A 16,866-nucleotide genomic window follows, 5' to 3' on the forward strand; every position below is an offset into this window, starting at 1 on the left:
ACAGAGACCTTGCACATTGAAACATAATCTCAAAGTATCCATCCATATCATTTCAAAGAAAAATTAAACATGGAGAAACAGTAATATCCCTTCACTTACACATGTTTCCCTAAGTTATTATTCATATAATGGACTAGAGAGGTTTGATTGTACATTAAACAGAGACTGGGTATATTTCTTCCTGTGATGCCTTTTTCAATAACAAACTAGACATTGTTTGATAAGGATGAAGTCCAGAGATCTATGTTATCATCCTGCTGTTACAAATGACTGAATTAAGAGGTATTTGTTTGTGATACATGAAACATACCAGATCTGCCTCTTTGCCTGCCTCCCCTGTGCAATAAGACTCCTTGATGAGAGCGTGACAGCATCGGAACCCCCACTGGCCATCTCGCCAGTATGACCCCCACACACTCTGAAACAAAGGTCAAGGTCACAACTATGAAACCATTCCAACATAGGAACTCTTTGATGACAACATTACAGCACCAGAAGCTTTTCTTACATATAAAAAGCCTTTCAAGCAAGTTTGAAGAACAAGGAACATCTGAATCTCAAATTCAGGTCAAATCACCATGTGTGATGGTCTCTGGCACCTTTTCAAAACACTGCGTGATGAATTTATCAGATTTCTTTTTTAGCTTATCTTTAAAAGCAAATATTCGACAGAAAATAGTGAATGCATAAAAGGGAGACAACTTGTGACAGCTTAGTTTATGATAAAATGATCTAATTTGATGACAAATGAAATAAAGCATTCTGTTTTTTTTAAATATTCCATTGACATGAAAACAGTTGAACCCCATTTAGTTGGACCCCACATATCCAGAAACCCCGCCTTCCGGACGACTTTTATGTGAAATGAAACTTACGTTCATTAATTATACTCGTTTAACCGGACCTTGCGCTTCCGGACCCCGATGGCGAATTTTCAAACTATTCCCATAGATTTCTATTGAAAAATGGATCCAGTTATCTGGATGGAGAGATCTGTGCAACGTGCATGTGTATGTGTCACATCAATACCATTTACCTTACGACTAATTAGCCATCAAAACACTAGGGACGCGTGTCACTCGGGTTGTTCATTTGGATTTGGCGGGTGTGAGAACATCTCATCAGTAACCAAAAACACATGTTAAGTAGGATTAAGGTAAACTACACTATAATTGTACTGTATATAACACTCATAAGTCCACCCCTACTATTTGTCGTGATACAAGTTAAAAATAGCCTGCCACATGATCTAAGTCATGTGATCCCGTCCAGAAGTTTACTGTCTGCACTTAACGGTACACTTATTTGTTATGATGAGTCACCGTTATTACTATTGACGGTTGATTTATTGATATGTGTATATGAAATTTTTTGCTATCACTTAATTTTCACGTTTTGCTTGTTTGATTCAGTTAACCGGACATCTCGCTATCCGCACAATTTTCCAAAACAAAACATCCAGATAAACGGGGTTCGACTGTAAACAAGAAATTATGTCAACAATTTTATTACAGTGTTTACAGTCATAACAGTACATGGAAACTCTAAAATGTTGAAGTGATCGTTTGGCAGCCCCAGTCCATCTAAGATCAAGGTCATTTGTACAACCAGTGGAGTGTGTCACTTAACAGTTTTGATGGGGTGCACGGTTTGTACGACCCTGGCAAATCTGCCTAAATGGTTTTGTATGTTTTGGCTATTGACCAGTCAGAATTTGACAAATGTTTTCACATTAAAGTTTACTGAAGAGTGGAAAAACCATTGGTATTTCAATCACATCATCTGTAACACTTACAGAAAAATCAATGACTCAAGTTTTAAGATATTTCAACATCAGGAGAGAAGTTGAATGAGTGAAATTCAAATCAGTGCTTACAAATCCTGAATTTACTAACTGCCACTTGCCACTGAAAACATGACTGCAATTTGTCTGTTACCTTACTGTTATGTTGTGTATATCTTTATTGTACATACACAAGATGCCACTGACAACATGACTGCTACTGCCTACTTACTGTGTGATTATTTATGTAGACATCTTCCTCGTATCTCGACTTGACCTTGGCCCGCTCCATGCCCTTGATAACTGTTCCGTGTCGAGAGTATTCCACATAGTCCTCCTGTTAATGACACACAATGAATGAGTGAGGGGGTTTTCATTGGATATACTTGTAGTGTGTGTGTGGCAATGTGGTGCTGGGAACAAATTTAAGCCCTGATCTCCATAGGATGTCATGTCATCTTGGCTGTATAATGCCATGAAACACATACATCACAGCTGCTTTCCATAAACAACATTCTTAATTTTTTTCAACATGTTCTAGAATTGGTAGGGAAGGGTTTCATATAATACACAATGAGATATAACAATTTAGATAAATATTGTAACTTTTGATTCTGAACATAGAACATTCATTTAGAGGCAGTGTTTTACATGCTATGCCTAACAGTTATTTTCCGTCTGCTATACATGATATACATGATAACATTTACTTTTCAATGATGTACATGCTATATATGACAGCTATTTTCTTTACACTACACATGCTATACATAGTAAACTTTACTTTCCTATGCTAAAACTGCTACACACAATAACTGTCCTATGCTAAACACACTACACACAATAACTGTCCTATGCTAAACACACTACACACAATAACTGTCCTATGCTAAACACACTACACACAATAACTGTCCAATGCTAAACATGCCACACATGATAACCGTCCTTTGCTCAACACACTACACACGATAACCGTCCTTTGCTAAACACACTACACACAATAACTGTCCAGTGCTAAACATGCTACACACAATAACCGTCCCAAGCTAAAGACACTACACACAATAACTGTCCTATGCTAATCACACTACACACAATAACTGTCCTATACTAAACACGCTATGCACAATAACTGTCCTATGCTAAACATGCTATTAGAAGAAGAAACACAGACCGTCTGGGCCAGCAGGAGTTGTTTAGGTGGTGCCTCCAGATGTTCCTGTCCCCCATACTTGTCAATAATGCTGTCCTTGGCTGACTGCTTGTAATCCTCCTTACGTGCAGTGTATTCCTTGTGCAGCAGTTCCAGCTTTGTGGGATCTGCCTGCAGATGAACGTCCGTCCCACGCTCAAATGCCTCCCACGCAAACACTAGGCAAGGAAGTAGCAGGGAGTTCAAGATCAATACATTTTTCACTTCAAAGTCAACCAAACTTACTCATAATCATGTTCTACGTTATTATGAATTCTTTAAACTAAAATGTTTAAGGTAACAATCCATCTTCATTACAAGGAAATAATAGGACATTAATGTTATATTATTATTCATATCCAGATCATATCATGTTGAAACAAGAGAAAATGTTGAAGAGATTAACTGATGACTAATGTCTTGGAACTGTTGCTATAACTAAATATACCATAAAAACCAGGTGTGTAAGTGAGTACAGTCACACTAGCCACACTAAACAAGATTCCAGTTATAGGGCGGCTGTATGTACATACTCACGTCTGGGCCAGACAAAGGCTGGAGCATCAACATTTGCAAATGGGATACAATGACGTGTGTCAACCAAGACAGCCAGACTGGCAATCTGATCCCATTAGTTGCCTTTTATGAAAAGCATGGGTTAATGGGCTATTGAACCCAGGTATCAAAACATCAAAACAGGACATGCACCACGCATCAGCTACTCACTCTGCTGTTTTGCCATAGAGTGCGCATCTCCCGTCCCCCTCACGAAGTTGTCCCCTCCGTATAAAGCACTGTAAGTAAAACATTTGTAAAACTCCAGTTCTCCACATGTCAACACTATCTGTGATCAGAATATGCCATTTTCCAGGAACATGAGCTCAGGAAATAATAATCACCAAATATTGTGTATGACTGAACTTACAGGGGAACAGACTATTTCACAGTGTATCCATATAAGCATATATACAATAGATGTGTTCATCGTCACTGGTTATGCCTATAAGCATACATACAACGGATGTGTTCACAAGCCACAGCGTATCCTCATAAGCATACATACAACGGATGTGTTCACAAGTCACTGTTTATCCCTATAAGCATACATGTAGTGGATGTGTTCACAAGTCACAGTGTATCCTTATTAGCATGCGTACAACGGATGTGTTCACAAGCCACAGCGTATCCTCATAAGCATACATACAACGGATGTGTTCACAAGTCACTGTTTATCCCTATAAGCATACATGTAGTGGATGTGTTCACAAGTCACAGTGTATCCTTATAAGCATGCGTAAACGGACGTGTTCACAAGTCACAGTGAATCCATATAAACATACATACAATGAATGTGTTCACATGTTAGTTTCTAAAAGTTTATCAAGTGGAGTACAGCATCATTTAAACAATCAAATCGATTTCATGTATACTACAGTATACTATCATTAGGCTGAAAATGAATCTGTCTTCAATTTCAGATCATTATATTTGAAGTAGAAGGGAAATAATACAATCCTTCGAATTTATGCCTTGCATCAACCTCTTGTATCAACCTCTTGGAATGAATATCCTTTCAAGAGAGATACTAGTTTGATTTTATGGCTGTTGAAGCTGATAATTTCATGTTTTGCTTGTTTATTGTTAAACATTGCACTATTCCAGCCATATGGCAACAGTTTATAAATAATCGAGACGGGACTAGACTGCCCATTGATCAATATTATAAGCAGCGATCTACACAACTAAGATATGATGACATGTCCAGACATTTCCATGTAAAATATGACCTATAGTATGTTCTGTTTTCAAAATTGTTTTCAGCAAGTGAAGGGTTGCCAAGTTAGAAATGAACATTTGTTAGTCATGATAACAGCTGATAAAGAGACAGGCCAAATGCACATTACAGACTTACTCTTGTCCATCATTCCCAGCATTCTTGTATGGGTTCTCTCTCATGGATCGGGTCTTTGGATCATAATAGGCTGAATTGGGATCCAAGTTGTACAAATACTGCAATGAGTAAACAGTCAGTATAACTTCAACACATTAGTGAGTGAGTTTAGTTTTAAGCCGCACTCAGCAATATTACAGTCACCTCCTACAACAAACATGGGTTACTGCAGATCAGTTCTAACCAGGATCTTCATGGGTCTTCACTACAGGAGGGGAAAACAGATATGGCAATATACTGTAAATCATTAAATTTTTGCGAGCATGCTATTTTGCGAAAATTGCGAATGACTTGAGCTCACAAAAATATCATGCTGCAGTTTGCTGGTAGAATGCAATGAATAATCAGCAAACAACCTGTCCTATCTTCGCTTTATTATTCACCAGTAAATATATTTATCAATAGATCTAGACAATACATTTACTAAGCAATGACAACAACGTGAAGAATGACTAATTACTAGCATTACTCGTACTCACGTGTCACATGTCAAACAATGGATACCTGAACAAAGGTTACTCAGTCATTACGTCCGATAGTCCAGACAGGTGCAGACCACGCAACACACATTTCTTAGAGACTGTTTGAAAGGCCGAGACCATCCAGTGGGCGTGGATAGGTTTCATGACACTTATCTGGAGATCAACAGCTTCGCCGACACTGACTAAACTGGTTCTTCATCAGTGTCAGTTTATTAGAGTCATTCAATTTAATTCAATCCCTTTGAACTGTTTTAAGTTTATCTGGCCTATGCAGCAAGTGTTGTTTTTAGGAAAACATCACTGATTGCATACATGCGGAAGTACTTCACTGAATGGTGTTCAGGATTAGCGGCAAACTTTAATATGTGATTGGATTTACTTCAGATAAAACTTTCAGATGCAAGTAAGCTTTGAAACTGTCAAACTAAACTATATTTTGAGAATTAGGCAAGTTGGAAAATATCGTGATGCAAAAACGTCTGTTTGTCGCCACTCGCAAAAATATGACACAAAAATTTCGTGATTTACAGTACATAATCAGACTCAATATCTCATACAATCATCACTGATATTGATGAATGGGACTGGAGGCAACATCAGGGCCTAGACTGCTGTCCAGTGGGTCCAGTGTCCAGACAAATGACCGCACCAAACTGACAGTCTTCTATAGATACACAATTACTTCTCATTTAATGACAGGGGGACACCAGACTTACCTTGGCAGTGTCCTCTCTGATACGCAAGTTGCGGACTGTGATTCGCTGCTTGGTTTCAAACTTCTGACCTGGCATGTCCATCTCCTCCGCATACTTGTCTTCATTGTCACCTCCGTCCTGCAAGAGGACCTCACATGTCAAATACACGGAATCTGGCTGAACACAAGCTGTATCTTGTAAGGACAGTTTGAAAATCTGAGGCCAGCAAGAGTAATATCCCTTAGTATCCAGCAGATTCAACTCACACGATATGTACGATTAAAAATATGTTGGATGAATGTATTGTTAAAGGTCACATGCAACCAAACAATCAAACATAATTAAAAAACAATTATCACTTATTCATGACTTATAATATACAATGCTGCTTGTAAAAAACAAATAAACAAAATTATAAGCATACAATCGTGATTCAAAAGTGCGATATTTTGTACTTGGGCTTACTCCTCTCGAAATGAAGCCCTCGGGAGACCGAACCCAGTCATAGCGAGTAGATCTGCACTCAAGTGTAATGATGGCTTCCAACTGGCAGGCTCATTTGCTGATACGCTGAGGGCACATTGTGTGTACGGAAAGAAGATCTGTTTGGTGGGCATATTAGAAGTGTGGCGAGTCACAAGATTCTTTATGGATAACAACTTCTGTTATTGTACTTGATGCATCGTTTCAGTATGGATTCATATACCGTTCTCAAACAAAATCATATACACTGGAAGAAGTTGTTATCCATTAAGAATGTATTTAGAGGTGTTAGGTTTTGTAAATACATGTTCTCTGAATTTGCGTTTGATCAAATAAAAAATCATCTCAGTAGAGATGGTGAGCTACTGCGTGGCTGGAAACAAAGCAGGACTTGAAACTGACAAGAGTTTGCACCAGTCATTAAGAGAGAAATGGATGTAGTTTGTTTTGCAACCCACAGACATAAGAACATGTCATGTGTACAAGTATCATACCTGCCTAATTACATAATGTGGCTGAGAAAGGACTTGGGTACACGAGTCATAAATCATTTTATTTTGTTTATGGCGTATAGCCTGATAGGTGTTAAGTTCAAACTGCATGTGGTCAATGATTGAAGCTGTGTATTGCATATTGTCTTTAGCAGATAGGCAGGCAAACATTTATGTGTCAATAAACCAGACATTGAGGTTTCTCTATTACAGAGGTTGCTTACCACAATCAACAAGTTTTTTTCTACGTAACAAGTACATTGTTTACTTGTTTGTCTACACAACCAAGATTAGACTACTGCTCACAACCTCATACTTCGGACATACATACAAGATCCACAAACCTAATCACTGCCCATGTGTTATGGGCGCAGCACAGCACAGCTGCTGAAACCACTTTTTCCCCCAGCACTGGGGGAAATTTAGTGAACTGTTTGAACTCTGATTTCACGGGCATATTTTTATCGCGTTTTTTTTTCAACTTTATAGGGTGAATCAGCATTTTTGGTGATTTGTTTCGGTAAGTGCATACTGAAAGGTATCAGAATCTGCAAAGTTGCATGTGACCTTTAATGAATTTCATGTGTATGTGTCTACTGTACATAATAATGATAATAATAATCTTGCACTCATAATGTGCAAAACCATTCATTAAAAGACTGCTTGTAGTGCTAACAATCAATTTATTATTATCTCGGTTAACCCAAGCTACCAGTCAGGTGTTAGAAGGTTAATAGTCACATTATTTATCCCACCAGGTACCAATTTTCTGCTGGGTCAACACAGGCAATTTTTAACACACTCACTTGCCTAAGGTTAGACCATGTGTATCAAGTGTGCTTTGTTTTGGGGGAGGGTTGAAGTCCTATAAAGTCTCATGTGTCAAGTTGCTGAACAGACACCACTCCAAGGACTCTCCATGACTTATGTTGCTTAACGTCAATTGATTTATTATCTGAGCTCTATGCATATGGCCAAACATCACCACATCTACATGCATGGAGTGTGTGTGAGTGCGTTGTACATGAATATTGTGTGTCTTTAAATGCAATACAATGGCGATTGTTAGAGGGAAGATGCATTTTTTACTTACTTCTTTGTCATGCATAATGGACTCATCCAACTTCTGCTCTTTCAGTATACGTTTGGCCTGAAACAACAAAAAATAACCAGTCAGTGATTCCTTTGATTCAACTGATTATTCCTGAAACTGGTGACACATGTAAGAAAATATCTGTGAACTCCACAAAACACCCATAACTCCTCAGCTTCACCCCTGTATCTAAACATAATTGTTTAAACTTCCTGTTAACAACGGAGGTTCCCTTGGGGCCCATGGGTCTATGTACCCTCTAAGTTTGTTTATGTTCCCCTGGCTTTTTGGGTTCAGGGAACAAGAACAAACATCGAGTGTACATGAACCCATATCCCCTTCGTGACCAATGAACAACTTAAAACGTACTGAAACCTGTGTGTACAAACCTCCTCAATTTTGTCAAACTCTGTGATCAGTTTCTGCTGATGTTCCATCAGGTCAGTTCCATTCCAGCGATCACGTTTACCATCATAGTCATGAGACAGACAGACCTGTATGTACTCATCAGGAGCTATATTCTCTCCTGTAAATTTGGCACCAACTTTGCGTGGTCTCTGAAAGAGGAATCAGATTAGAAATCATTTGGGTTTGACATTCATAACAGTGGAAATGCGCACATTCAACATGATATCCTTGTATGTACAGCACAAACTGTTACCCAACTCAAAGGGTCAATGAAACTGCACTTTCACAGCCCTGATTGATATTGAAGCTGTGTGTTAGAGAAGAGAAGGAATCCCCACCTGCTGACCACGCTGAAAGAACACAGGCTTCTGTGGGTGCTAGAAGACCTGAACCCCCTACAGACAGTGTGTACCAACATACCTCCAGACAGTCCTTCTTCTTGTGTGTCATGGCCCCACAGTTCTCGCAAGCACCTTTTCTGAACTTTGTAGCCACAGGACCCTGAATACCAAGACAAGCAGTAGTACTTTTTAAAAACATATAAAATCAGGAAGCAAGAGATTTGTGTTTCACTAGCACACATACAGAACCATTCAATAATCCTATACCATATTTAGGCAATAGGTTTCTAGTGACATGTTAACAGCATAAGAATTAACTTGATACAGTCAAATCCCAATGAGTCAAATGCCGGCTTCTTGAATATTATGCATAACCCAAAGTGCCTGTCTGCCCCAACCATTTTTTCTACCCTAATAGACATACCCATGTCTTGAATACTTCGACAAGTTAAATTTATGACTTGGTCCCCAGCAATTTCACTCATCCAGATTTGACTGTAAATGTTTTTCAGTTACAAACTTATATAATTATTCCAAGGTAACTTTATATATTTCAGACTATTGCAAAACTACCTGCATCATAGACAATAGGTCCATGTACTAAAGATGATAAATAACTTTCTCCTTTCCTCTCATCGGCTAATTTCTGTATCTTGGTTGGTACCTTCTGATCTTGGAAGATACGTGAAAGGACTTGAGAATAATACTCTCTTTGTGTCACTGAAATGTTGCACCCATAAACTCAAAGATAAATACAAAATCTTGCAAACAATATTTACCTCTTTCAGTCCTCTCTTTTGCCATTCATCCTTCATAGACGACGTCTTTTTCACTTCTCCCTGTTGGCGTTGATGTCTGAGAGTTGGAGCATTGGCACCAAAGTACCAGGGAGCCTGCATGATGTACTGCGGAATGTGTGGGTTGATGTCTCTGACAAACACATTATTAAATTAATATTATGATTATTTCAACTAAAACACACAAGTTAACACACACTAAACATAACTTAGATATAAAGGTTATCACAACATAAGTTTGATCATGAATTCTTTCTTTATTTGACTGCAAAAATACATTGAGCTGCATTGATACCAATAAAATGTGAGATATACATGCACATGTGTCCTTTTTGTTAAAATGTAATTTTCTGAATAAAATTCACATTTTATACTTATCCTGACTCATGCCTAATTGCTTATCTCTCCTTGAAGTTCCTTTCTGAAAGAAGTGGATGTAAAATCACACTCACCCATGTATTAACTCCCTTTCCCTCCACATGGTCAGCTAGCCACCATGATACTTCACTCTCTCCTTTAACTGCCCGACACAAGAATACGAGAATTCAGCGTGGTTGTGAGGGGCGGCTGGGAGGGCTGACTCTGAGTCAGGATAAGTATAAAATATCAATTTTATTCAGAAAATTACATATTTTTCCTTATCCTGACTCATGCTTAATTGCTTACAGAATCCGACGGAAACGCCGGTGGGTCAGACAACGTTGGATTCTGCTGTCTGTTGTAAATTACATCCAATAATTCCCCCCCTAACGGGAACTTGTAACGGCGATAATTCAGTCTTATTCTTCTCATATTCTTTGTAGATTTTTGGGGGGAATCACATCCATTCAAAAGAGCTTCGTTGACTGGTACGTGATGGCACTATCAGTTAGTGTCTTGTTAGTTTCTGATGCAACTAATTATCATGATATAACAATCGAAGCTAGTTGCGACCCTTCTTCATATTAATTATCTTCATAATAAATACAATGTCATAATTACTCACCGCTGTTCTCGTCGAGTATCCTCTGTGTTTTAAACAGATTTTGATAAGCTCCACATGTGAAGTCGGAAAACCGATAGGTTGCTGTGTGCCTGTTTCTTGTGGGGATCGAAAAGAAGATTTTCGCAATCTGGTAGTTGTAGTGTTGGTTGTCCTAACTCCTCTATGAGTGTTGGAAACCAGTGTCTCATTAGCCAGTAAAACGCGACCAAAGTCAGTTGTAACCTCTTGGTCTGTTTTATTTTCTCGATTGGTTTTGGTAGCAGCAATGGAATGGGAAAGTGAATGCCTTTCAGTCCTTCCCATGGCACACTGAGAGCGTCTGTTGCCCAGGCTAACGGATCTAATACCGGTGATACAAAGGTTGTAGTCTGTTTGTGGAACCTTGTTGCAAATAAGTCTATTAGCGGTGTGATCCAAATGTCTGGCTGATTAATTAAAACGCCTCTTGAAGCAGCATCCACTCTCTAAGGAATTTAGATTCACATTCCATCCGAGCTGAGTTAGTAGCCTGAGTTGACTTCTCTCATGAAGAATGTGTATGCTTTGAAGATACATCGCATCCAGATCGTCAATACTCTTCATTATGAGCGTGTTGACATTTGCAGGAAGTCTATTCATAGCTGGGTGCCTGTTCGATCAGAAGCTGTCAGTCATTGCTGCAATCCTCATGATGGGCCACATTGAGTCTGCTGTTAGAAGACCTCTATGCTGTCTGACAAATCAAATGACGCTGCAAACTGTTAATCTAGTGTGTAATCGACATCTTTCCAGCGTTGAAAGTCACCAACAACTTCCTGATACTTGAACAATAACACCACATTCTGCGCAAGGCGCTGTCTCTCAAAGACAGATTGTAGACCTGACGTCACCGGCTTTCTTTGCAGGGAGTTGTCTCTCATGGGCCAATCAGATTGTAGATGTGATGCCACCTGCTTTCTTTGCAGGGAGTTGTCTCTTGGGGACCAATCATATTGTAGATGTAACGTCACTGGCTTTCTTTACAGGGTGTTGTCCCTCGGCGACCAATCAGACTGTAGATGTGATGTCACTGGTGTAGCAGATCGTGACGTCACTGGTGAACAATCGTGAAATCTTGTTCAAACGGTGATACCCTTGCTAGCATTTAGGATTGTCCGTAACCATACTGTTTGGCGAGCACGTCTAGATGAGTAAAGTGTGCGGAAAAAACTTCCGCCGCTTGAAGCTGATGTAGACAATTGTCTTCCAGGTAGATATGTCGAAATTTTTCCATCGAAGATAATACCATCATCTCTTGTGATCGAAGGTGTAGTATGCATTGGAATGTTGCAGTCATCTCGAAGAATCTTTGTGACGTATTCATCGTTGAGAATTCCCAGCTTCTTCCAGTTGAGTTGAAGACATTCACCAACTGGAGACGGCTGTATGGGAAAAGCTGAGGGTGGAAAACTCCAGTCATTCTGCCCCTGATCTAAAAAAGTTTACCTCCTGGATGCTCCAGGATTAAACTTCTTATCTCTCGTTCTCTGGACTCTGGAGCACTTGGACTTGTTAGGGTAACGCTGACTTGTCTGCTTGGGTTATCACTAAAATGGCACTATATTTTATTTTATTTACATCAGGTTATCACGCATTCTTTTGGGTTGTTTGGTGGTCGGAGCTATCGTCAGAAATGTTAACGCATGTCTTCCTTCTTAATTTTTTTCTGACGTAGGTGCTCTGGAGTGAGTGCAGATCTAGTTGAGAGCTCACACGGTGCAGCAGTCAATGAAGTTGAAGATTGTAGTCTTTATTCTTCTTCAACATGACTTCCAAACTCATGTTGCATGAAGGCATCTGTGTCGAACGACTGCGTTGCATGCACACAGTTGACTTGCAGAGGTGTCTGCTGTGATGACTGAGGCTGCTGACGAAGTCTGCGTTGTCTGACGACCCGGAGTGTTGACGATGCAGTCGTGGTAGATCTAGGAGCAGCAGTCGATGTAGTTGAAGATTGTAGTCTTCATTCTTCTTCAACATGACCTAATCAAGCTCATGTTGGATGCAGGCGTCCACTCTGTGTTGAGTGCAGTGAATCTCCCGAAAGGTGGGGTGACTGCATACGACATCACCTATGAATAGGGGAGACTGAAGGAGACCTTCTCCACTGACGAGTCCATCCACGAGTGCACCAATGTGAGCATGTGACGTCACTCCCCCAGGTATAACTACTCGTGCGAGTGCACTCAATCGGCGTGGGTATAACCTTCTGGGGACCTGGATCTTCTGGAGTGTGTGCGTGCGTGCACCTCCTCTTCATCCTTAGACGTGAGTGCAGGTCCAGATGAATGCTCTCACTGAATCGCAGTCGACATCGTTGACGAGTGCTGTCGTCTTTCCTCTTTTTTAATCGTCACTCCATAAGTTCATCATCTGCATTGTGAATTGGTGCATGAAAGCACCTGCGTCGAATGCATGCGGTGCTTGCATTAACTACTGTGTTGAAGCGTTGTCTACGATGCCTGAGGTTGCAGTTCACATGCGACTGATGTCTTCACTCCGTATCATCAACAGAGACTCGTCAAAACACTGACGTTCTTCATCAACGAGGGATACTTCTGCAATGATCTTACAGATGAAGACTTTGATTTTGATGACTTATCTCTTATACGGGACCCCAGGTGCCTCCAGCCGCCCTCATCGGGCGATAGGGAGATAGTGAAGTATCATGACCACGTGGACGGAAAGGGAGGTAATAGATGGGTGAGCATGATTTTACGTCTGCTTCTTTTAGAAGGTAACTTCAAAGGATTTCAGGTGTTCCACTACCTTCGCCAGGAAGAGGAGATAAGCAATTAAGCATGAATCAGGATAAGGAAAAATAAAAATTATTATGGAGGTCAACTTCTTCTTTCTTGTATGCACAACATTAAAAGGCTTTACTTTGGCCTTTTGTCACATTCACCTAATGAAGGGACTAGGGGTAAGGAAGCGCTCAAAAACGTTGTGCATACAATAAAGAAGAAGTTGACGACCATAACAATTTGTCTTTTGCATGAATATCAACTTGTGTGTGCCTTCTAAGAACCTCATAATGAGGTTAACCCTGCTACTGCACTTAATATGGTGCTGAAAGCACATTAGAAATTAGAATTAGACTTAATCATAGGCATTCTAAACGCACAAACTATACACAGACCAAAGAAAATAGTTCATAGCTCAATCTGTCTGGAATGGTCACAAGTTTAATGTTTAATCTGATTGCATATAGAGAGATGCTTACTTTCCCTCTTCATCTTGCATGGCTGGAGCTGTTCCAGCCTTCCTCATCTCCTCTAGTTCCTTCATCTTCTTCCAATCTTCCCGTGATTGTTTCTTTGGTTCTCCCTCTACCGACATCTCGGACTTCACCAGTTTTGCCACCACCGATGGTGGGGCGTTAACTTGGAACGACATGGTGACAGTAATTTGTTAAGCACTGTAAGGTAATAAAAAAAGCAATGTGAGTTGCAGATGTTAATTAAACTGCAATATGCTATATGAATATCCAACAAAGATGAATTACCATTTGTTCTTCAAAGACATGCGAGCAAGGATACATTTTTGTATTTCGTTCTGTACATACTGTACAATCACTTTTGATAATTGAATCTACTTATTACAGAAGATACTCTTGCCATATTCATAGATGTATTTGGCATTTAAATCAAATGACTTAATATTACATGCTTTACAAGAAAGTACCTAGTTGCATATCATGAGTACAGTCAAACACAAAAAGTAATAAGCGAAGTGAGTCAATTTGGTCATCAGATTAAATTTACATGAATCATAAACAACAGTAATGATCATCACTATATTAGTTACTTTCTGCGTTGCCATACATAATAATCTATTACTTGTACTGGTCAAAAATTAGTTTCTGTAACAGCAGTGTTCAAAATCACTACAATACGTAGCATTCTTTACGAATGGTCCAAAACTCTGGAAAGAACAACCACATGGACTTCAATCATCATGATCATTGACTGAACTTGCATCTTTCAAAAGCCAGTTAAAGACTCATCTGTTTACCAAACCTTACTTTTAGCTTCAAAGTGGACTCAGAGCACCTCTAAGCGATTACATTGGATTCTGGTGCTATAGAAGCATTTGTTTGTATGTATGTATGTACATATGTATATGAATGAAAATCAGTATACCATTGTTCACATATGGAGACAATGGATTTTCTTTTATTTATAGGGTCCACATAAAAATGTTGTCATGTCATGTTCTGTGGTCATCATAAACTTCCTTGAACATAGTTAACTGTTGAGCCATAAAATGACTTGATCACATTTGGTGATTTTACTGTGGAAAATTATGTTGTCCAATAATTTTCTGAATAAGTATCCTGGTGTTAGGGGTTGTCAATGATCAAGTCTTTGAATGTCATTTAGAAGTGTAAATACATAAGAATGAAGATTTTATGGATATCAACTTCTTTATGAGAGAACACAACGTTTCGGAGTTAATGCTTACTCCTTCATCAGGTGATTGAGAAAGGGATACAGAGGTGTATTTATATGTACAGGTAAAACAATAACAAAGTAACAAGTGGAATGAGTTAACGATAGCTAGTATAAACAAGCACTGATAGGAAGCCGATGGTTAAGACGTGCCAAAGCCCTCTGCCACCCCGATGCCCTAAACAATGAACTGGACCACCTCAGAAAGACATTCACCACACTCAACGGGTACCCTCCCCAGCTCGTCACAGCCACCATCAACAAGACCCTTAAGGACCGAGAACCCCGCCCCAAACCTTCTCCATCACCCATCAGAGTAACCATACCCTACTTTGACCCCATCAGTCATCAAATATCACGCCTCATCAAGACCAAAGCCAGCATCGATGTCACCTTCTCCAGTGGCAAGACCATCAAGACCTACCTAAAAGCCAACGGTAAAGGACCCAGCTGTGAACACCCTAACCCGAGAGGATGCATCTACCAGATCCCTTGCAACTGTGGCGACCTATACATTGGAGAAACGCTGAGACCAATCAACACCAGAATGAAGGAACATCAGACCTCAGTCAGGAAACTCGACCAGAAATCGGCCATCTCTGAACACATTCTCAAGAACCCTGAACACTCAATTCGATGGGAGGACACTAGGATACTATCTACCAACAACAACAACTGGCGCCAAAGGAAACTGCAAGAGGCCATCGAGATCCGGAGACAGAAACCAGCCATCAACCGCGACCAAGGAGTGTACCTACCAAGTGCCTGGGACTTATTGATAAATTAATCTCATCTACCTGTGTACATTCTATCTATGTAATTCATGTATAGCCTATCTACCCGAGTACATACTTGTGTTTGTACATCACCAACCCTCATGTAAACATGCTCACCCCCTATCGTGTGTTATGTACATCATCCTATCATGCGTAATGTATCACCATTGGCTTCCATCCTTATCCCCAATCATGTTATGTAAACATATCCAATCAACTGTAATGCATTACCGTTGGCTTCCATCATTGTTATCTTAACCATCGGCTTCCTATCAGTGCTTGTTTATACTAGCTATCGTTAACTCATTCCACTTGTTACTTTGTTATTGTTTTACATGTACATATAAATACACCTCTGTATCCCTTTCTCAATCACCTGATGAAGTAGTAAGCATTAACTCCGAAACGTTGTGTTCTCTCATAAAGAAGTTGATATCCATAAAATCTTCATTCTTATGTTGTCAATGATGTAAAACAAAAACATATTTTTTATCTTTTAATTCTTTATCATTTATAGTTTTGATATTGCTAACCTCGAGTGACAAAGATATATTCATCTATTTCACACAAAAAATATCATGTGTTTCTGACAAAAATAGCCTTGATGACATCATATCGGCAATATTGAAGCTGCCAGGTACATCCGGGAATTTTGTATGTATTTTTTCGACGATTAGCCATACTTTTACTTCTGCACTGCAAGAGGGTGTTTTGATCACTTGGCTTCCTGTTTTATACATAACCTGTCACTAGCAGACGACTGATCTTGCTGAAATTCACAAATTTTGTTACACAGGCAAATGATTTTGCATCTGAAGTGGTATTAACAATCTCGGGTAAATAATATTGATGTTTATTTGCTCTTTACATAACTTAACTTCCAGATTTCAGTAGTCAGTAACACTTCTCACAACAGG

At 39.5% G+C, this 16,866-nt stretch overlaps 1 protein-coding gene across 4 annotated transcripts in view; it reads right to left on the minus strand.

Moving 5' to 3' along the window:
• The window catches only part of LOC137265198 (pre-mRNA-splicing factor SLU7-like), a 47,993-nt gene that overhangs the window by 22,078 nt on the left and 9,049 nt on the right, over positions 1 to 16,866 (minus strand). For 3 of the 4 annotated variants that reach the window (XM_067800540.1, XM_067800541.1, XM_067800542.1), the window contains exons 2-12: positions 13,946 to 14,140; positions 9,702 to 9,852; positions 9,002 to 9,082; positions 8,563 to 8,730; positions 8,174 to 8,230; positions 6,128 to 6,244; positions 4,891 to 4,988; positions 3,705 to 3,772; positions 2,961 to 3,157; positions 2,016 to 2,120; positions 311 to 418 (exon numbers count right to left, since the gene is read on the minus strand). In XM_067800540.1, coding sequence (XP_067656641.1) covers positions 311 to 418; positions 2,016 to 2,120; positions 2,961 to 3,157; positions 3,705 to 3,772; positions 4,891 to 4,988; positions 6,128 to 6,244; positions 8,174 to 8,230; positions 8,563 to 8,730; positions 9,002 to 9,082; positions 9,702 to 9,852; positions 13,946 to 14,118 — 1,323 coding nt within the window. In that variant the 5' untranslated portion in view covers positions 14,119 to 14,140. The remainder of the gene's footprint in view (positions 1 to 310; positions 419 to 2,015; positions 2,121 to 2,960; positions 3,158 to 3,704; positions 3,773 to 4,890; positions 4,989 to 6,127; positions 6,245 to 8,173; positions 8,231 to 8,562; positions 8,731 to 9,001; positions 9,083 to 9,701; positions 9,853 to 13,945; positions 14,141 to 16,866) is intronic. The other variant, XM_067800543.1, reaches the window with a different exon arrangement.

The sequence above is a fragment of the Haliotis asinina genome, chromosome 15 (assembly GCF_037392515.1).
Source record: "Haliotis asinina isolate JCU_RB_2024 chromosome 15, JCU_Hal_asi_v2, whole genome shotgun sequence".
In the NCBI taxonomy this organism is placed as follows: Eukaryota; Metazoa; Mollusca; class Gastropoda; order Lepetellida; family Haliotidae; genus Haliotis; species Haliotis asinina.